This window comes from Ascaphus truei, chromosome 3 (assembly GCF_040206685.1).
Source record: "Ascaphus truei isolate aAscTru1 chromosome 3, aAscTru1.hap1, whole genome shotgun sequence".
NCBI lineage: Eukaryota > Metazoa > Chordata > Amphibia > Anura > Ascaphidae > Ascaphus > Ascaphus truei.
Window position 1 is genome coordinate 168,361,242 of NC_134485.1, and position 14,531 is coordinate 168,375,772.

Sequence of the window (14,531 nt, forward strand, 5' to 3'; positions counted from 1 at the left end):
GTGCGTAATAGGTAGTATTATGTATAAATGTTGGAACAATAGGTTACTATTTGTTGTAAAGGTTGGATAATAATGTTGAAAAGAAAGATGGAATAAAATGTAATACGTTGAGGGGGGGGGAGGGGAGCAGAGAAGGAGAGAGGGGGGAAAGGGGAGGGGAGGGGAGAGGAGGGGAGGGGGAGGGGGGGAAAGGGGAGGGGGGGTGAAAGGGGAGGGGGGGGAAAGGGGAGGGGGGAAGGGAGAGGGGGGGGGAAGGGGAGGGGTGTGGAAGGGGAGGGGTGGGGAAGGGAGGGGGGAAAGGAGAGGGGTGGGGAAGGAGAGGGGGGGAAGGGGAGGGGGGGGGAAAGGGGAGGGGGGGAAAGGGGAGGGGGGGAAAGGGGAGGGGTGGGGAAGGGGAGTGGGGGGGGAAGGGGAGTGGGGGGGGGAAGGGGAGTGGGGGAGGGGGGAAAGTGGAGTGGGGGAGTGGGGGAGGGGGTAAAGGGAGTGGGGGAGGGGGAAAAGGGGAGTGGGGGTGGGTGGAAAGGGGAGTGGGGTGGGTGGAAAGGGGAGTGTGGGAGGCGGGAAAGGGGAGTGGGGAAAGGGAGTGGGGGAGTGGGGAAAGGGGAGTGGGGGAGTGGGGGAGGGGTAAAGGGGAGTGGGGGAGGGGGAAAAGGGGAGTGGGGTGGGTGGAAAGGGGAGTGGGGGTGGTGGAAAGGGAGTGTGGGAGGGGGGAAAGGGGAGTGGGAAAGGGGAGTGGGGGAGTGGGGAAAGGGGAGTGGGGGAGGGGTGAAAGGGGGTGGAGAGCAGGGGGCATATGTATTGTCATAATGTATGTATCCGCATGCGCCCCCCGTCCAGGCATCTGTCCCCCCGCTGGCTCAGCGGCTGACCGCTCCCCCTTCTTGGTTCCCCGATGACTCTGGGCTTGCTCTTCGCCCCCCCATTCACCCGTGACTCGGGGCTCGCTCTTCGCCCCCCCGTTCCCCGTGACTCGGGGCTTGATCCCCCGTTCCCCATGACTCGGGGCTTGCCCGTTCCCCTGGCGCGTGCAGGCGGCGGCAGGAAGCACCCTGTGTGGGCCTTGGGCCTGTGTGTTCCTGTGTGGGCCTAGGGCCTGAGGCGTGAGGCTGTGCGGCTGAAATAGGTGAGTCACTGGTGCCATAAGCTGAGGCGGGACGCGCAGTGGTGTGACTTACCTGGGCGGGAGGAGGGGGAGATAGCGCCGGGAGGTAAGGGAACGTTGGCGGCTGGGGTAGGAGGGCCGCTCTTCCCCTCTGTCCGGAGCCGGTGCAGGGCAGTGATGGGGGGATGGTGGGGGGACGGGACAGAGGGGGAGAGAGTGTGTGTGTGCGTGTGTGTGTCTCTCTCCTTTGGGCCATCACTCCGCCTTCTGGCCAATGAGAGGTGTGCGGGGGCGGCCGGCCCAAGGGAGCAATCTCATTGGCCTGAGGGACAGAGGCTATGCAGACAAACATACAATGCTTTCAGAAATATATAGTAGATATATATATATATATATATATATATATATATATATATATATATATATATATATATAGCATACAGTTGTATTTACATTTGCATATATATATATATATATATATATATATATATATATATATATATATATAATATATATTATATATATATATTAGAAAAAACAAACAGAGCTAATGAAAAATAGTGCACCGCAAACTGAAATAATAATATTATAATAAAAGTATATTGATGGCTGTACATAGAAAATGTATAGTTACAAGTCCAATCGTGAAAGCACAGAGTATATGATGAATCCAAATGTAGGGAATCAGATGATTGCAAAAAGCAAAAGGGAGGCAGTTGTATCTGGGAAAATCACTCCCCAAAGGAAATCTGCAAGAAAAAAGACAACAGCGCACAATCCTAAGTGCATTACCAAAAATAGGAATTTATTATAAGGTTTAAAATGATAATATGCACTTACAAGAAAACAAGAGGTAAAAATCACATAAGGGTTTCTTTGCTTATAAGAGGTACAATACCACTGCTGAGACTTGAAATCATCTGGCCACTCTGTATGTAGGAAGAGATAAGCCCCTGATGAAGACTTAGCAGTGGAAACGCGCGTTGGGTGATATCAGTGATCACTAAAGAGCCCCTGTTGATGACATCTGGAGTGGAGGAAAACCTTGATCAGCCCAGTACCTGCTGTGACGGCCGTGGAGCGAATGCTGTAGCTGTGAATATCTTGTCTGACCCTATGACCCAGGGTGGTCTGAATGCTCTCAAACAAAGGCACTTATGTAAGTGAAATACTTTGTGTTTTTAAAATTAAAAACGGTATTATACTATTTTGCTTTTCCCCTTTTTTATGGATTTCCCCCCCTCTATATGGATCTGGAGTACCTGTCTGGAGATATAAGTTGGTAACTTTGAACAACCACAACGCTTTCATTTCACGTTAAACACGTGAGTGCAAATTTTATAGAACTTCCAGCATTGAAGCTATTCTGTTGGAATAGACAATATTGCACTATTTTGTGTTTTCAATTTCTTTTTCATGTCCTGATGTGATTTACGCACCTGTTTCTCCTTCGTTTGCTGATTGAATTTGGTTTGAATTCTACGTCAGGAGCTGCACTTATTAAGGATAGTATATCATCTGTGTTACTTTTGATTTATTTGTGATATTATTTGCGCTTGTTTTTTTATTTCACTCTGTATGTAGGGAAAGTCAGCGTTTGTTGGTGTCAAATGACACTGACTCCAACTTCCACACAGCACCAGAGAAAGTAAACAATGGGCTCAGCTTTCTTCCAGCCTCCATGTTAAATCAAAAGCTCTATAACAGCTAATTAAAGAAGCACAAGCAAAGAGTCCCTCAGTAAACAACACAGCACCTCGTGGCAGCGTTGTCACGTGGTCACCTGTGTGTCACCCGACTGCGTATCGTCAGCTTCAGCTGACTTTCTCAAAGGACACGCACACGTCTTTCATCGCGCACATGTGACCACGCTGCCACGAGGTGCTGTGGTGCTGTGTGGAAGTTGGAGCCAGTTGGAGTCACAAACGCTGACTTTCCCTACATACAGAGTGCCAGATGGTTTCAAGCCTCAGCAGTGGTATTGTACCACTTATAAGCAAAGAAACCCGTATGTGATTTTTACCTCTTGTTTTCTTGTAAGTGTCATTACCATTTTTTACCTTATAATAAATTCCTATTTTTGGTAATGCACTAGGGTTGTGTGCTGTTGTCTTTTTTCTTGCATATATATATATATATAATTATGAAAAGACATTGACATCCTACCAATGGCAATGAGGAATACCTCAGGTGGCACTTGATGAAGGGGTTGATACCCAAAATGTCAAGCCAGCATCTCATTATCATTTGTTAAAATGTCACTCTATCTTTTAGTTTTTTCATATATTTTTTTATACAATATGATTTGTAATATGCAATATGTGTATACACATGTTTATATGGGCACATATATGCAGTTACTTTATTATTCAATTGTTATAATATCTGTGCATTTACACTATGTATATAAGAGATCCAGAACTTTTTTGTCAGTTTTATTCAGTTACGCCTCTAGAAAACAATATGTTTGTTTTATGTAAAATTGATTAAGTACCTAGGGTTGTTTTTGACAACCATGAATACTATGTATCAATGAGTTCTAAGGCCACTGATGAAGATGTATTGATGTGACAAAATGGGTTGGGTCAATCGGAGGGGATGTCTAGAGCCTAGACAAAGAGATAAGGTTCTGGCATCTCATCCTTTAAACCAGCGGTGTGCAAACTTGGGGGCATACTCCCCTGGGGGGGGCGAAAGATTGTTTAGGGGTGCGCAGGCGGCGGGGGCGATTTTGCCAGAAGCAAAGAGAAAAGCAGTTGGTAGCTGCTATTTATCCTTCAGCCATTAGGTGGCGCTGTGCTGCACAGCTCATGCAGCACAGGCTTTGCCTTGCTGAACGCAGCGTGATAAGGAGTTTGTGTGAGTGTGTGTGTGAGTGTGTGAGTGTGTGTGTGTGTGTGTGGGAGTGTGTGTATGTGTGTCATGGAGGGGGGGATCTAAGAAAGACATGGAGAGGGGTGTCAAAGAGAGACATGAGTGGTGGGTCAAAGATAGACATGGAGTGGTGGAGGGGGGTCAAAGAGAGACATGGAGAGGTGGGAGGGGGTTGAAAGAGAGACTTGGAGAGATGGGACGGGGGTCAAAGAGAGACGTGGGGGTCAAAGAGAGACATGGGGAGGGGGTGAAAGAGACATGGAGAAGTGGGAGGTGGGTGAAAGAGAGACATGGAGAGGTGGGAGGTGGGTGAAAGAGAGACATTGAGAGGTGGGAGGTGAGTGAAAGGGAGGAAGAGACACAATGGCTGGAGGGAGAGAGAGAGACACCTGGAGAGAGAGGGAGAGAGAATGTGGGGGAGTGAGAGAGACACTAGGGAGGGGAGAAAGAGAGACACCCACTGGGGAGAGGGAGAGGGAAAGAGAGAGTGGGGGAGGGAGAGACACTGAGGGGAGGGATAGCGAGACACTGGAGAGGGAGTAAGAAACATTGGGAGAGGGAGAGAGAATGTGGGGGAGTGAGAGAGACACTAGGGAGGGGAGAGAGGTCCTGATGTGGCGGGGAGAGAGAGATTAATAATACAGCATAAATGGGGACGCTATTAGACAAATATCATAATATTTATTTTTAAGTGATGTCATTTGTGTTATAAATACTATTTATGATGTGTCCCGGGTTTTACTTTTGAAAGTCTGGTCACCCTAGCTGGCGCCCAACATCATGGTATGCACCGGGGCTGCGGTGGTACGGCGGCTGAAGAGAAATGGCTCCAAAGAGGCCAGGGGAGGAGCACACCCCAACGCAGTGAAATCAAATGCGCTGTAGGTCTGGCCGGCACCGTGGACACATTGTCAGTGATACTGATGTAAGATTTCAACAATTTAAACTGATGGGGAATAAATTCCTCAGGGCAGTGCGCTGAGAAAGGTCCCTCTACGAGGACCGAAACGTTGGCGGCCCTGTGTTTCACAATACACTTTATTGTATCATCTTTGCGGTGTGCTGTCTTCTTTGGTCATCAAGATTCCCCTGGTTACCATACGTATATATATATATATATATATATATATATATATATATATATATATATACAGTGTTCACAAACCTATACATTTGCACGCCCCGGGCGAGTGGATTTAACTTCGTGGCGAGCTCCTATTGGCCCAAGCAGCACACGTGTGGTACTAGGTGGCGAGTAGATTTTTTTGTTCGGCGAGTAGATTTTTTGGTGATTTGTCGACCACTGTGTGTGTATATATATATATATATATATATATATATATATATATATATATATATATATATATATATATATATATACATATATATATATATATATATATATATATATATATATATATATATACATATATATATATATATATATATATATATATATATATATATATATATATATACATATACATATACATATACATATATATATACATATACATATACATATACATATATATATATATATATATACACACATTGAATGCAGGAACATATTATATATTTAGCACAATTGTTGCGTGATATTTCACTATTTGAAGCTATAGAAAGTACATTTTTCAGTGGACTATGATATATATATTATATTTTCTGGGCAAGCTCCCCGCCTATCTGCTCAACAAGCTCCTCACCCCTACCACATGCAGCACTTATCATATGAGATCTGACTCCAAAAGACTATTCATGGTCCCACGGTTCAACAAAGTATCCGGCCACTCCTCCTTCTCTTACCGTGCACTCCACAAGCGGAACAGTCTACCGGAGACTATCACTTCCGCCACCAGTCTAAGTTCTTTCAAAACTGAAACTGTCTCACATTTTAATCTGGTCAGTAACTGTTATATATGCCTATAATATATATTATCTTTAACTGTGTGTAGCCCCCTGTAAACAGCACTTTCTACTTTCTACAGCTCCCTTCTACTGTGGTAAGTTCTGTTAAGATCAGGCACCAGTAATCATCATGGATTTTCCCCCCTTCATAGCCCTGACCTGAGTGGTAGATGCAGGCCTGGACTCTGCTGCAGGCGTGAGCAAGAGGGGAGGTCCTGCTGACATCACGAGAGGTGGGGCTAGCTCTATATTTAGCAGCCAACTCCTCTAAGTGATGAGTCTGCCGTGGGACTGTCTGAGTAGTGAGTCCTGCGGATCGGTCCAAGGAGTTGGAGGAGACCGCAATCTCACCTGCGCAGCCATGCAGGAGCAGAGAGAGGAGTGGAGAGACTCGGCCACTTTTAGTAGAGCTGATAGCATTATAGACCTGGTGGACCAATGCCCCTCACCCCCTGCATGGGGTAATGGGGAGAATCCAATCCCCACCGCGAGGATAACCTCGGAGGTGGGCCGCGGGGTATTGAAGCCCCAGCCCAGACCATCCTGTCGTTGTTGCGGCTGCTGGACGCCACTACATTTGGGAGTTGCTGATCTGCCAATAAAGAGACTATCCTTTGTACCAAAGACTGTGTGTGAGTTGGAAGCTATTACCCTGGGACCGAAGGGGGTTTTCTATACAGGTCCTGTCCCATATTCCTGGGAGTATAGAAGATGGAGGCGCTGCACCACTAAGAGATTATGGAGGCTACCACCCCAGAAGCCCGGTCCTGGCTCCCCAATAACATCGCGGGAAGCTCAGGCCCTCCTGTTCCTCACAGGTATGCCAGTATACCACCACACCGCATGTAATCTGCCCTCATGCACCCTAGACACCACAGTAGAGTCTGGGGGGGGGAAGCAGGGTTACATTTGGAGGCGCTGCTGAGATATATGTCAGAACAGGACCGGCTTATAGCAAGGCGGAACGGGATGAGTGAGATGCACTCTCCATGCAAGTGTTGGAGAAGGATGGGCGAAATTGCATATGCCGAGGGTAGTCAGGGGAGCATAGACTCTCGCACAGTACGCCTTGGGCGCCCATAGGAGGTGGCGTAGGAAGGGTGAATAGTTAGAGCTGACCGAGTCCCTTGAGGCAGGTAGCATGAGGCAACTGGGGGGGTCAGCCTGTTAACCAGTCCAGGAACCATGGCCCAGGGCCCGCGCTATGAGTGGCCAAAAGTAGGAGACGCCCGTACCTAGAAGAGAGGTACCCTAGCTATCACCCACACACACGCACCACAGAACACTTGCATGATAGACATCGAGTACAGTGCATGGAGGAGAGGGGTTCTGCTGAGCCTGGGGTAAAAGCCACCTCAATTTAGTGAGAAACAGAATGCAGAGCACACAGTTGGAAGTCAGTCAGTGTTTAGGTATGAGATACCCATTAGACACTGAGGATAGGGCACATGGACATTTGGAGGACCCATCCAAAATGGCATCCGTCCCTGCATGTGCTCCGCGGAGCAAGAAAAGTGATCTAAAATGGCGGTTCCCGCATAGCCTGGAGCAAGCACGTGCGTCGTGCACAGAGACTATAAGGAGAATGTGGCTGGAAATGTGTAATAATCTGGCGCCAAACCTGGATTCTTTGCACGGGGAGCGGAGCGGCGCGAAAGTCGAAAGCCCACCCACCTGTGCCCTGACTGGTCAGAAAGCCAGGCCACGTCACGTTGAAGAAGAAAAGATCCCGCCTCTGGATTCCACCAGAGGGAGGGGGCACAAGGAAAGCCAATCAGGAGAGTCCTCCCCAGCGAAGGGAGGAACCGGAAGCCTGAGTGAAGAGCTTCACTTTCGTCTGGCATTCGAAGAGCAAGGAGCTGAAACACTGAGCTGTTCCAACCCTGAGCGAGCCATGTCCGAGATGAATACTTCCATTTACCAATTACCAGGAGGCCTACTGGTAGTGGAGGTAGCTGAGCACGAATACATCCGGTGTTTGTGCGTTCACTGCGGAATACCGGCGTGGTACCAAGCACCAAGGCCCGATGCCCTCAATGTGGCACGTTTTACCTTTGGCCGAACGAGCCGTGGCCTTTGTTCGGAACCCCGCGGGGTGCCTCTCCGGGAAAATTGACGGAGGTGGCGGAAGGCAAAGACAAGACTGCCCTGGTTCCCCGTTACACCCAAGCGGGAGGAACCAAGGCTCAGCCCGCTATTGAACTGAGAGCACTGGCAACAGAGAAGAGCGCGACCGCAGTGGAGGTACCAGAGCGAGACTACTTTGTACCTATACCCACTGGTTGTATCGCCGAAGAACCAGGTGACTCCCTAGCGGAGGAACCGATCGTGATTTCCTCGGAGGAAGAGGTTGGCGTGACATCGGTGGCGATGCGCCTACCGACGAACGACCCCAAAGGCATCAAGAGAGAGAAGACAAGTCCGGGAACCATCCGACGGCGAGCGCTGGTGCGGCCAGAGGCCCGTAAGTGTCCCACCGCAGTGGTGACTCCCAGTGCGGCGGAAACGGAGACGGAGACCGAGACGATCCTAGAGGAGCACAATGTCATCAAAAAGCAGCGGAGTGGTAAGGAGACTCCACCACCCCCTTACTTCCGCCAGGCACAGACCGCAACCCCGGCGAACAAGAAAGAGAGGCTTGAGGCCTACTTGTTCGACCATGTACCAGATGCTCCGCCACCGCAGGTCCCCGACGCACTTCCGGTGCGTGACCACGGAGCGGGTGGAGATTCTGCGGGCGATCCTGATGACGTCGTTTCCGGTTCCACCGGAAAGAGAAGGCCTGGAGGAGTGTTCTCCTCTCGAAGCATAGACTCAGCTATTGCCCTGGCTACCCTACAGAGTCGAGGCCACTCCCGAGAAGCCAGAAGTATGGCGGAGAGTGCCTCTAAGAAAAGGTTCATTGGGCGTTGTATCACCCGCTTGCTGGACAATGCCATGGACGTTCCTCCAGCCCCGGCCCATAGCTCCACCACCCCGGCCACTGCCCCTGCCCCGTCACGAGTGGTGCCACCGGGACCTACCAGGGATAAGTTATGTAAATACCCCAAATACTCCAAGGACTTGCAGGATTGGGAGTTGAGTGATGAAGGGTCTGATGGGGAGATACCGTATTCGAGTGTTATACCTGTGCCTAACCCTGTGCCGTTTTCTCCTGCAGCTAGAGGGAGGGCCCGTGGGTCTCACACTCCAGTAGAGGCTGGGTCTACCCGCAAAGTGGTGCACAAAATGAACCCTACTACGTATTATAATGCCAAGGGGAGGAGAGATTGCTCGCGATCTGCTGATGCGGGTACGTCCGGTGTATCATCATAGGAAGAGTCCGATGTAGAACGCACTAGTCATTCCGCAGAGTACGAACACTGCGACAAATGGTGGGTGCCTTTGTTCACAGGATACCACGAGGGGAAGGACCGTACACGGTTCTTATTAATTAAGAATAATGTAGTAGACAATTGGTGGGCGGCAGGTTCTTTCACACCGCAGGAGGTGGAGGATGAGTTAGATCACCGGTTTCAGGAGATAGAACAGAAACTGATTGTACCTCGAGGCCCCAGTATTTTGTATGACGAAATAGCTCCAGAAGAGCCTGTATTTTGGGTACTGCCAAGCAGGGCAGGGCACCGCAAACTCATCAAACTAAGTCAAGCTGACAGGGCCATAGTCGCTAGATACCGGCAGTCCCACGAGTATGAGTATCCCTATGTGCCTGAGCCCATCATGAGGGAAATTGAAGAGAACCGAGACAGTTGGCTCAGGGAGGCAGTCCAGGAATACCTTCGGACTAAGTTCGGTCAGGGAGGGTATCACAATGAGGATAAGATTAGGGAATTAGTATGCGTATGGAGCATAAGTAGATGTATCCACATGCACGATGTTACATACAGGCCTGAGCATGGGCCGGTCCAATCGTTCACTGTGACCGTCACGGATCATAATGGATGGCGGGTAAGAAAGCCTGATCCAAAGCACTATCTAGGGTTCTCCATGTTGGGAGTACCCGGTTGTACTTGTACTGAACTACCTCATTATGCCATGTATTTTGACAATGTTTATGTGTGCTGTTTCCCAGGTGGTTCGCCGCAGAATGGGTCTGCTAAAACTAGGTCCAAGTGGGGACCATTGGATTCCACCATAGGGAGAGTGTAGCCCCCTGTAAACAGCACCGGCTATACCTATCTCCCTTCTACTGTGGTAAGTCCTGTTAAGATCAGGCACCAGTAATCATCATGGGTTTTCCCCCCTTCATAGCCCTGCCCTGAGTGGTAGATGCAGGCCTGGACTCTGCTGCAGGCGTGAGCAAGAGGGGAGGTCCTGCTGACATCATGAGAGGTGGGGCTAGCTCTATATTTAGCAGCCAACTCCTGTAAGTGACGAGTCTGCCGTGGGACTGTCTGAGTAGTGAGTCCTGCGGATCGGTCCAAGGAGTTGGAGGAGACCGCGGTCTCACCTGCGCAGCCGTGCAGGAGCAGAGAGAGGAGTGGAGAGACTCAGCCACTTTTAGTAGAGCTGATAGCATTATAGACCTGGTGGACCAATGCCTGGGGTGATAGGGAGAATCCAATCCCCACCGCGAGGATAACCTGGGAGGTGGGCCGCGGGGTATTGAAGCCCCAGCCCAGACCATCCTGTCAGAGGAGAGACTTGGAGGGAAGGAGAGGAGGAAATATCTGTGTGGGAGGAGAGTGGAGAAATTAGCAAGGCTTTGCTGTTGTTGTTGCGGCTGCTGGACGCCACTACATTTGGGAGTTGCTGATCTGCTAATAAAGAGACTATCCTTTGTACCAAAGACTGTGTGTGAGTTGGAAGCTATTACCCTGGGACCGAAGGGGTTCTTCTATACAGGTCCTGTCCCATATTCCTGGGAGTATAGAAGATGGAGGCGCTGCACCACTAAGAGATCATGGAGGCCACCACCCCAGAAGCCCGGTCCTGGCTCCCCAATAACATCGCGGGAAGCTCAGGCCCTCCTGTTCCTCACAGGTATGCACCACCACACCGCATGTAATCTGCCCTCATGCACCCTAGACACCACAGTAGAGTCTAGGGGGGGGGGAAAGCAGGGTTACATGTGCATACAATGTCGTGTATATAATTTACTGAATAACCCTTTGCAACTATGTATTTGTAACCATGTATTTGTCATTTGTAACTCTCAATGTATTACTTCCTTGTAAAACATTTGATAAATAAATAAAATAAATTTAAATAATCAATCACTCATTTTCAGTAAAGCAAAACTTCAAAAATAAATATGAATTGACTGTACCTTTGCAGTGCACTTATGCTGGGGATGATTGATAGAATCAACATAATGATGCCTCATACAACGACCTGGATCTGATTCTGAGAGGAAAGTATTGCCTTTTTTGTTGTCTGCATTAATTAACATTGCTCCCAACGAGAGTGCTAAAATCCAAGCAACTAAGGCATGATTTCCCATTGTTCACTAAAATGATTCTCTAAAGCAACAAAATTGGGACTCTAATAAATTAAGAATCCAAATGCACAATCCCAGGTTTTTTCAGAATAATGAAAAAATATTGCTTTAACTTCCAAGTTGCCATTGTTCTTCATGCTTTGGATTGAAGATGATTTTGTAACCCATCATTTCTTCTGGTACACTGTAGAAAAAATAAATTGAAAAGTAACTTACATTTGTACAAAGCAGGTCTCAAATTGTAACAAAAATAGTTCAACTTAACTTTTAATAATACACCATCAAATCTAAATAGCATAAACCTACAATGTCACTAAGATGTCCAGCCCATCCAGGACATACTTGAAAACGAGAGATAACTTGCAATGTATTACTTCCTGTTAAAACATTTTATAAATAAATAAATAAATACATTTTCATGATAACATGCCACTTCCTCAGAAGAGGAGAAAGTTAAGAGCTCTTTTAAATTTCATGAACCGGATGTTAATTGGGAGTGTGATTGCTATCTAGAAATAATGATGTCGTGCTAACGATTAAATGCATTAGGAATCCCAAAGCCTTGTCTCCCGCTGTTTACCGGCATCCACTCAAAGGCCGGATATCGGTTGAGGATTCCATTCCATGGGGAACCAGACTCCAGAACTGACGGTTGCTGGAGGACAAATTCTTGAGGTGCGCACACCACATCCGGTTCGGAAGCACCAAGGACGTATGTCTCCACGGCTGCTAGTTGGAATACCAGGGCCATCACCATCTGGATAGCAGAGATGGAGTTTGAGCATTCACTTATACACGCTTGAGATCTGTCGGCATTTGTGAGTGTAGCCCCTTTCCCTATGCCTAAGGGAAAATACGTGGCAACTATGCATGCTGCTATACATGCTTGCTCACAGGAGGCCTAAGCCTCTGCCGCTGGGAGCCTGGGGTGAGCTCTTTTACCTTGCAGTGCAGCGCTTTCACCTATGAGCGATCCCAACGTAGGCAGGATGATTCCTCATAGGACTCAATACTCTAGTAATAACAATACCACACTATAATTATAACTGGGATTTACTATAATGGCATAGAACATACACCACACTCAAATACAAATCAGAAAATTACAATAAATTAGTACAATACCCAACACCCCTGTGTGATTCCCCCAAAGTACTGAGGGTGCCCTGGGCACCTATACACCTGGTGTCTACAGAACAATCCCACATCCAAATATGAGGTTGCGTTACCCCCCTGTTAAGTGTCAGTGCACGGTGGGTACCTTCCTGGTCAACGCCCAACCAGGGAATACTTGAGAAGCGATGTTGGGTCAGGTCCCACGCAGCAGGGCCTCCAACATAATTCTCCTCACTCCTTAGCGTCCTGGATGATGTCAGACCTGTAGGTCAGTACACGTGGTGGAGTCTCCATCCAGAGGAACTCCACGCTGTCTGGTGTCCCACTGTACAGCAGCCACTACATGGGCAACACTGAACTAGGGCCAATCATACTGTGCAGGGGAAGCTAACTGTGGCCTGCGGGGAAGTCTGGCCTGATCCAGTTGGCTTACTAGCTCCATGGACACTACCTCTTCCCTTGCTGCCTCCATCAGGACTGAAGATCCCACTGGGTCCTGCGGAGGATATTCCAATCTCTAAAATGGCCACTCACACCTTTATCTGCAAGACATTCTGGGACTTGTAGTCTCTAGTGTCTTTGTAGTTCCTTCCAAGATGGCCACCGCTCTGGGCGCAACTGCGCATGTGCAGCAGCCAGACCAACCCCCGACAGCTCTCCCCACTCATGCGTAACCCCGCAGCCTAGCCAAACAGTGGAGAAGCTCCCCCTTCCTCCTGGTGGAGAATCCAACGTCCCCGCTTGGGAACAACATGTATACAGATACTTTATAGAATGAAAAATGCAAATGAGCATACAGCTTAACTTGTACAATACATCATAACCAAATCAAACAGTTCAGTGAGCATGGTCATTACAGAGGCAAACCTGCTCCCAGACAGCTGCTGAGACTAATAGTGAGGTGCCCCTAATGAATCATATGGCATTCTCGTTGGCCATGTGGGTGTCTCACTCTTTGACTCCATTGAGTCTCTTCTCCGACGTCTTCTTGGGTGGAGAGGCTACCATCGGCTTAAGGCCCTAGCCCTCTCATAAAGTTTGAATCTTGAACTACATCATCTCTAGTAGGAACAAAACTCGGATCCTCGAGTCATGTTGTCAGCTTGTTGAAGCCGTGGGAAAGGGTATGTAGGGAACAGGCCCATTACCTGCTACCGTATCTGGTTTTGCCCACCAGTCTCCATTTGTGGTGGTAGATGTTCCTTCCAAAGGACCCTGATTATTTTCCGTTACAGCATCCGGGATCTCGCTGGACACCTCTGGTTCACTTGCCAGTGCTATTGAGGACTGTTCAGGTTCACTTTCCCTCACTTGAGGTATAGGTTGCAAGTGATTCCGATGCCAGACCCTTATCCTTCCTTCTGAATCTCGGATGCGATATACAGAGAGACCCGGCATCTATGACTCTACCTCGAAGGGAGCTTCTCACCAGCGGTCCACTAGCTTATGCTTTCCTGGTATTCACAAATTCCACAGGAGAACGGCGTCTCCTGACCGATGTTCCCGATTGCGCACTTTATGGTTATACCTACTGTATGCTTGTTATTTTCATTCAGCTTAGCAGTGGCTTTTTCTGCCAACTGATATGCTCTACGTAGGTTATCCTGGAGCTGTAGCACAAATTTGTAGTGCATCATATTTGGTACATCGTCGGTGGATACTCGGAGACGATTGTGCATCGGTAGTCGCGCCTCTCTGCCGAACATCATAAAATAGGGTGTGTACCCAGTGGATTCATGCCTGGTGCAATTGTAATGGAGAAGATGGAAGTAAAACTCCCAAGTTATGCTTCCCTAAGGAAAGTCCATGTACACATACAAATATGAGTAAATCTAAGCATATGAAAGAATCCCAGACAGTGTAATCAATTATTAAGAGGAGATGTCCCACGATGTCAGTAACACATACTGAGTTAACTTTAAAGCCCTTTTTGTATTTGTATGGACGTTCCATTTGGCCTGAAGGTTAACTAGCGAAATCCCCAAGGCACAACAATGTTAACTCTGAAACATCACAGCACAGTGGTACATAGTCATAGTGAAAAAGAAGTGATTCTTTTTCTAAAAGTTTTTTACTCACTCCCTTGTTGCG

General features: G+C 48.2%; 1 protein-coding gene across 2 annotated transcripts in view; it reads right to left on the reverse strand.

The window, feature by feature from the left end:
* NDP (norrin cystine knot growth factor NDP) overlaps positions 1-14,531 on the reverse strand; it is a 195,954-nt gene that overhangs the window by 133,850 nt on the left and 47,573 nt on the right. For both annotated transcript variants that reach the window (XM_075593346.1, XM_075593345.1), the window contains exon 2: positions 11,154-11,508. In XM_075593346.1, coding sequence (XP_075449461.1) covers positions 11,154-11,327 — 174 coding nt within the window. In that variant the 5' untranslated portion in view covers positions 11,328-11,508. The remainder of the gene's footprint in view (positions 1-11,153; positions 11,509-14,531) is intronic.